Raw genomic sequence first — 8514 nt, 5'->3', positions numbered from 1 at the left:
TGTGCGGCGATTTCAAACCATATGACTGCGGCAATCAGCAGTGACAACAACAAAGCGGAACGCGAAAACACACATGTCGGGGCAATGCCAAACACCGTCATTGGAAGCAATAGCAACAATTGCTTTGAGCGATTCATTTTGGCTACACAAACCACTCCCGTTCCCTATTTGAGATGGTGGAGAGACGTACCAGCTTATGGTTCATTTTCGCCAGTCGCCGTAGTCAATTCAACCTTCCAGCCAGGCTGCGATTGTCGAAATTGCTGAAAGTCAACTTGGCAAAGGGACCAGTCGTGTTCGTACCGTCGTCGAGTCGTGTTGTTAATCGTGCATTAGCGGACGCGTCGTTGCGAAGCGAAAATCTAAGAAAAAAATTCATGAAAACAGAAGAGCAAGAAGTAAATTGTGACTTAGCAGAAAATCTTTATTGAAATGCAGAAAATCAGAGGCGATTTGCATTGAAATTTGAAAAATAATTATTAAATCAGTTAAAATTTACGAAAATCGTCAGAAAAATTGAAATTTGTGAAAGTATAGGTGGAAAATTACGGTGTGTGAACGAGTGTGACATATCCACGGGGCGTTTGACGGAGTGTGCAATTTGATTGCCTACATTTGGGTGCCAGCCAGACAAATCGCCAAGTTGTAGGACAAGCGATAGAACAACCAACCAAGCAGCAGACCAAGAAATATGCACGGAATTAGTCAGCCAGCTCGCAGGTCGATCGCTTAGCTCGTCCAACGGCATATCGATTTTGCCACAAAGCTAAGCAAATCTGCATTTTCACACCCTAACTGCGGAACACCATATTATTTCTTGTAGTTTCATTTTTATTAGCACAATGTGGAAAAAATTGGATCTTGAAAGCGATAAAAATCGATTTGCCACGAAGACGACAAGCAGACCGTTGGGCCGGACGGCATTATAAAAACTTGTACGGCCATGCGGCGGGCAGGCAGGCAGACGGCTGGGCAATTGATGGCACCGTTTTTGTGTACCATAATGAAAATTTTCATGCAGCGGCGAACGAGCGTGTGAGATCACCATCGCCAGCGCTGTTACCAATACAAATACATTCCGTTCTCGTATAAGCATACGTGAGTGCCAATACAGTCGCGTCTAGTCGTCATGAAATTTATATATATGTGCATGTTTTCTAAGCTTCTTTCAGTCTTTTGCACTGCAATGTGCCTTTGCTTTGTTTTCTTCAGAAAGTGAAAAAACGGATTTCGATTTTGATTTTGAGGGTTTTATGCTTATTTCCACATGTTAACAAGATGTGATGGTTTTGAAACTCTTCCCTCACTGCAGTCCAATAAGCAGCTGTTATTTCATAAAAAGCTTGCCTACTTCTAGGCTAAAAGCGTATATATGCGTATGTGGCATAACTTGAAAATATGTTAATTTTTAGTGTTTTTTCTTCTCTCGGTAGTAAAGATACAAAAAACACTCAACACTTTTTCTCCATGCTTCTCATTTTCCATCCATTTTGTAACTTCATGGAAGCTGACTGTATTTGGGCAATTCAATATATAGGCATTATTGGTAAATATCGATAAATATTCACATAGTATACAAATATACCGATTTAAAGCTAAAAAATATACCAACAAAAGTTAATAGCTTAATTTTATGCTTTAATAAAGTGTAATTTTCAGAGTTATCTGATCAGACGGTGCTTGGAAGTCCAATTTATGGTTGCAAAAATCGTTTGATTTATGAATATATACGTTTTTTGATATATTTTTCTGTGCACAGACGAATATTTCCTAAAACGTGCACCGGAAAAGTTTTATGTAGGAAAAATATATTGGGTAGTCGAAAAAGTCTTTTCGTATTTTGTCAATAGATATCATGACAATCGTATATCTCCTGTGCTACCAATCACATTGTGTCATACCATATAGTGTAGGAAAGGCGAGATTTTAAGCTTTATTTAACCAAAAAAAAATTAAATTTGGGGGGCTTGAAAAAAAGTTACAGCTGTTTAAAAATCATTGAAATTAATGAAGAAATTCGCGGTATTTTGAAAATCTTGAATAAGAAAGGGAAGAATGCTACCCAAGCCACCAATGAAATTTGTAAAGTTTACAAAGACGATGCTGTATCAGTTCGTGTAGCACAACAATGGTTCCCTAGCTTTGGTTCCGGAAATTTCGAAATTTTGATTTACACTGATGGAATTATGTCTCTAGCGAAAAAATGGCAAAAAGTGGTCGACCAAAATGGTACATATTTGTTTATTTTTTTATTATTATAATTATTATAAATATATAAAAAATAAGTTAAAATTTGATTACATATACGAAAGACTTTTTCGACTACCCAATATATAGGTTATTAGTAAAGTTTCGTCTATAAAAAAAAAAAAATATTTTATGAATCTTAAAGAGGTAAAAGTACGAATTAAAGCTAAATTTTAATAAAAAGCGGCCTTAATACTAGTACTAAATTATTTTCGAAATCTAAAAAATCTTGTAAAGATATCAGATGGTGAAAATAGTAGAAACGAGAATTACATTGAAGAGGTTGTATAATTAAATATATAGGAATAGTATTTAGAAATGACACGATGCAGAAACAGAATATAATTACCGGTTATAATTATAGGTAGGAGTTGAAAAATTGGTACCAAATTTTTGGAGCAGGGACAAGTTCAGATTTCATAGACGAATAGCTTATCTTTAGAAAGAATATGTAAAATAAAAAATATTTCGATTGAATGCTAAAATGTAAATTAATATTTTAATAAAAGTATAGAACAATTTTTTCTAAAAATAAAAACAAAATTTGTTTAAAATGGCATTGCAGACCATCATCTATCATGCACCGTTTGATAGTTTTGCTCTGAAACCTTTGCAATCCATACCGATATCATCTATGGCTGTTATATACAGTAGAAAGAGTACATATGTTAAGCGCCAGCGAATATGCAACATTTCTCTTTATGCGCCACGCGCAGCTTTTGAACCAAATTTGTCGGCATTAAAAATTCAACGTCACTGTCGGAACACCCAAAGGCAATCAAATTTATTGCGCTCATCAACGCGTCGTGTGCGATTTACGAAATATGAAACACGTCAGTATAGACACATACATACACATGTATGTACGTGTGAGTGTTTGTTAGTAAATTGCGATTTTTCACACAAGCCTCTGCGCTTGGTGTGGAGAAGATAATAGTTCACGGGCGCTGGCTATAAATAATTAAATTGCCTTTACAGTTTTACCTTCACTTTCGTTCCACGTCGTCCCCGAAGAAAACTCAATTCTGCCCACACGTTTTCACACACACACACACACAAGTCTATCTGCCTACAGACTACTTCAAAATTGTATACGTAAACGAATTATTTAGAAGTGTATGTACAAGCACATCCACACCTACACACATATATACGTGTACTAATTGAAAGCGAAACATCACAAACACACACAAGCGATTTAATTTAATATCACTGTACACGTTGTTGTTGTTGCCGAAACATTGTTGCCGTCGGTTGTTCAATCTGGTTACCAATCTACCTGCACACATACACACACACACATCTATGAGTATATATGAATTTGGGTCTCTGCAACTGCCACACAAAGTGAATTGGTGAGAAAAAAGTAAAAAAAAAGCAAAAAAAAACACTGCAAATAAACTACGCACATTTCCCTTTAGCGACGCGTACTCAGCCATAACGGTTTTTTGCGCCTCTTTAACGCCATCTACGCAATAAAATAAGTCGCTTTGAAGTCTAAACGCCGTAAAGGAAGACGTTCTTACAAGCCGCTCGAAAGCATAGAAACGCGACAAGTAAGACAAAGTTCTAAATAATATATGTACATACACACATAACACACACACACACACGCCCCCATAAATATTTAACCAGCTCCGTGTATTTGTGTATTTTGTTTGTTCTGAACGCTGTCGTTTTCGTTTGGTTGGGATCTGAAGACGTAATAATATATTCGGCGCCACATTTGCCGCATCAATCGGCGCCAACCGAACCACCAACCCACGCCCTAACAGCGGGAGATACCCTTCTTCCACACTTTATTCCCCCAACAGCCGGAAATATAGTGGACATTTACAGTGTGTTTCGTGCAAGCATTTCTGGTTTGTGTTCGGCAACGTCATCGCTTTGATTAACCAACGGGAATTTTGCGTCTGGTGGTTTGGTTTCGAATAAGTTTTAGTGCTACAAAGTAAAAACCTTCCTTATGATCGGATCATTTTGGAATTTGTGTAGAGCGTGCCCATCAATGCCGGTCGACAAGGTGAGTGGAACAGTATATATTCAATACATTATAATATATATGTGTATATTGATGTAAATAAATAAGTATTTAAGCATTTTTAATGTTCATCAGCAGGACTTAGAGCAAACAGTGCAAAATATTACCATTTGCAGGCTTGTGTGATAAATAATCCGTAAGAAGTTTTCATTGCTTCTTATTACATATTTCTCTTTCAAAAAAATCAAATCAAGTGACGGCAAATGCCAGTTCAATATGAATTGAAGTTTATTTGTTAGGACCAACTAGATGATCACCTACATCTGTAGTCGATATTAAAGACTGAAAAATTTAGGAGCAGCGCATAAGTTTCTAATTGGTGACCATAAAGTATGAGTAACTGCTTTTTTCGAAACTTCGCGGCATTCTGGTTTGCCGATAAAGGGTCAGCAAATGTTATTACACAGTGTTTTAGGGGGTTACCGCACATTGCAGCAAAACTTCGTGTACCAAACTTCTCTTTCCTTCAACGATTAAACAATGGAGTAAAGACTTAACCAACAATATAAATTGTAATATCACGGTTTCAGAGTTTGATCTAAAAAATTGGTACAAATTAATTGAAACTCTACGCATTGCGGCCTAGTTATGAGTCATTTTCTATGTGAGATATTCACAAACTTTATAAGCAGAACCAAAAATTACCACAAATATATTTTATAAATTAAGAAATTGCTAGAATCGGGGATTTGGACGCGCAAGCCGTCGAATTCAAGTTAGGTTATTCTTAACGCTCTCCGCTACGCTGAAAACTTAAACAAGTAGTATTGCCTACATTTAGGGTGGACATAAAATATAAGTTTAAAAAACTATTTGTTTTACAAACCTTCAAACAGTATTTGTGTTGATATTAGGGTGTTATTCACATAAAATTATATGGGATTTTAGAACACCGATCCATAAGAACGTATAAGTACAATATTTGCTTATATAATATTATAAAATTTGTTGTTTTTCTGATCAAAAATTTATTTACTCTAAACACTGTTCACATTACATGTTATCAATATACTAGAGATGTTCTCATATGTCTAACCAATTTATCAACTGAAATGTAAAAGCAAGTCACTGGTAACTCCCCAATAGTATTTGCCCATAAATGTATGATTTAATATACCACATATACCCACATCAGTACCAACTACTATTTGCAGGCTTTTTAGTATAATATCAACTTTAGTGATGTGATTATCGATGTTTCATACGACATGAAGCACTCCAATTTATGCAATTTCCTTAATTTATCGTAATTTATTGCAAACGTGCGAGTTAAGTCATAAGGCAATGTGGTTAAGTGAAAGAAATATTTAAGGGAAAGTGTAGACGGGGTTGCTATAAATTTGGGGAACAACATTACGATGTGAGGAAATGCAGAAGAACACAAGTGATAGTGAAGAAACAAGTAGAAAAGGAACGTGAGCGCAAAGGTGAGAAGTCTAAAGTTCGAAAAATGCGGCATAAGAGAAAAATCGATACCATATGGTCGAACGGAACGGCGTATGAACGAGTGAAGAGGTAGCCAAAACAAACAAAAAACAAAGTGTAGTGAAGTCAAAAAGTGGTGACTTTTATTTGTGTAAGACTAGTGGCAACACTACACTTTGCGCCCAACACCCACCGAAATGAATATTTATACAGCCTGTTAGAGAGAGTGCTAGAGCAAGGCAGAAAGAGAGCGCATATGTAGTGACGAACCACACAGCAGACAAGCGTTCATTTTGGCTACTTACTATGTACATACGTATACTACTCACTGGAAGGCCGCGCATGAACGTCGGTGTCCTCGACCAACCACGTTGCGTTTACGGGGTTGTCGTGCATGTCCTGTTATAACGTGACGATTGCGGTACCGGCTTCTGTTGCTATTGTTTTTGTTGTGCATATTTATTTTTACATAGATACTGAGCAAAAATAAAAATGAAGCACAAGCACCGATTACGAGAGCTCGCTTCGTTTTGCTGCCTGGAACTACAACAGTTCAAGTGATTTTATTACTTAACGATTGTAAGGAATCTCCGCACGGCTGGTTCGGCTTGTACAGCGGTACGTACGTATGTCTTATTGCGGCTATGTTTAGCATGTGAAAAGTGTCTGTGCACCAGCGGCTCTGGTGATTCATGCTTATGGCTGCGGTTTGTTGTTGCTTTTGGTGGTTTTCTGTCGCTTCCTAAGCGTAATACCGGCTAAAAGCGTATGTATGTACATATATGTATATGTTGATCCTTTTTGGTAGATTACTCAATCGATTTGTTTTCTTATTTTCCCCCCAAATTTTATTATCTTCGCCGAGGCTTGACGAAGCGCTTTGTGCTGCCCGCAGTTGCACTAACTAACCTTATCACATGTCGGCATGCACGCCAATCTAACTGGTTGACTGACTGACTGCATGTCGTGCATGTTTGAGTGACTGACTTTCTGGCAGACGGAGTGCCTGTCTCGCTGCCGGCCGACGTGGTGACCCGGTCTGGCCCGGCTCAAATGTGTAGATAGCGTGTATTTATGTATGCTTGCATTAGTCTGGTGGTGTCTACATAGCTGCTGCTTTTGACTGCTTTGCCGCAGCGTGCCCTGTTTGTGCTCATTCACTTTGGTAGTTTGCCAGCAATCGTGGCTGCACTGCGCGCTTGTTCTCTCCTTTGCACATACTTCTCATTGTGTCGCATATCCTTTTTATTCGTCCTGCAACGGTGTGATAATGTAACCTCAGCATTAAATCGGTGCTATAGTCAGCTGCCTTATATGCAGTTATGTACATATAAAACCTTATTTGCATAATGCTTTCGAGCAATTCGACATTTTGTTGTTGTGTTTTGTAGGCTCGACGGTATTCATGACATTTTTGGCACCGCGATGCAGCACAATGCCGATGTGCATTCGCCCTGAGTCTGGTGTCAGTGACATATGAGTTTTGCAAAGTGGCGTATTTGATTATTTATCGATCAGCTGCTCGTTGATTTGATTGACATTTAATTAAGAAATGCTGTAGTGTATCATTTGCTGCAGGTGTTGCTGATTATAACTGTAAATAAGAAAAAATATTAAAAAATAAATTGTTTGACTCTGATCACGGTGCTTTATCCCTCTGAAGCCGCGGGGTTCGATCTAGTAAGTTGTCTAATAATATCCCTCCGCTATTGGATAGTGGTAACGATCGCCTCTGATGTATAAGCTCAAAGCGCTCATCATATTTGGAAGAAAGAACTCAGCCAACCAACAAAACTGACAAAATCGATAAATTTTTTAGATGATTATATCAACTGGTTTTTAAGGGTTTATCAACAACATTTTATAATACTAAAACTTCTATAATATTGGATTTCTATACCAAGCCTAGGATAGGAAAACAATTCCCCTCATGTATTATTGGACCCTCTAGAATCATCAGAGATATCGAGAGTGTCAAACTTTTCCTGCTTTGATTTTAGTCTACTTTGTATAACTGGTTGAATTGCTGGCGAATGTGGACTTTTAAGGACTATATAGATGAGAACTGTTGTAGGGTTAAGAGCCGATTTAAAGATCACAGGTTTTTAAAGGATATATAACGGGTTTTTCAATAAGAGTGCTACAACGGTTCAAAGCTTCAAAGCGTAATTTTTTTGGGATGCAATGGTGCCTCATGGAATACGTGTGTTTTGTTGCCTGACCAAAAACGCATATTTTGCTTATTGAGGAAGCCATTCAGCCAAAAATGAGCTTCATCGCTGAAGATGATTTTTCGATGAAAATCCGTATGATTTTCAAGTTGTTGCTCATGCCCCTTCACGAACATAAGGCGATTCTGGTGGTCAAGTGGCTTTAGCTCTTGCATCTGTTGATCTTGTAAAAATGTAGACCAACATCTTTTCGCAAAAATTTGCCACACAGAGATGCCCACTGCTTGAGAACGACGTGTGAGAGACTGACTTAGGTCTTCTTCAATTGATGCGCTAGCGGCAGAAATATTCTTGACACTGCAAGCACCTCTTTGTCTCACTGGCACGGGAATTTTGTACAAAGCTGACAGGACGGTTATGACTACCATAAATTGGACGTAGCGCTCTCAAATTTTGGTAGTAAATTTTAATAATTTCGACTCGTCGTTGGATCATGTATCTTTCCATGACAAAATGGTAAACCTTACTGAAGAGATATGTGAAAAGAGCGGGATAAAATAAAACGTCGTTTGCAGTATCTATTGGTCTACTTTTGCTCCGTCCTTTTGAAAACACCCCTTTTTTTGCTTG

The 8514-nt window shown here is 37.7% G+C and overlaps 1 protein-coding gene across 4 annotated transcripts in view; it reads left to right on the top strand.

Annotated features, from left to right (window-relative positions):
• Window positions 1–292: 292 nt before the first annotated feature.
• LOC120766982 (neurofilament heavy polypeptide-like) overlaps window positions 293–8514 on the top strand; it is a 59132-nt gene continuing 50910 nt past the window's right edge. For all 4 annotated transcript variants that reach the window (XM_040092777.1, XM_040092779.1, XM_040092778.1 and 1 more), the window contains exons 1-3: window positions 293–550; window positions 3226–3803; window positions 3948–4270. In XM_040092777.1, the coding sequence (XP_039948711.1) occupies window positions 4214–4270 (57 nt within the window). In that variant the 5' untranslated portion in view covers window positions 293–550; window positions 3226–3803; window positions 3948–4213. The remainder of the gene's footprint in view (window positions 551–3225; window positions 3804–3947; window positions 4271–8514) is intronic.

This window comes from Bactrocera tryoni, chromosome 1 (assembly GCF_016617805.1).
Source record: "Bactrocera tryoni isolate S06 chromosome 1, CSIRO_BtryS06_freeze2, whole genome shotgun sequence".
NCBI lineage: Eukaryota > Metazoa > Arthropoda > Insecta > Diptera > Tephritidae > Bactrocera > Bactrocera tryoni.
Note: the sequence above shows the minus strand (reverse complement) of the source record. Positions and strands in the feature narration are given on the sequence as shown.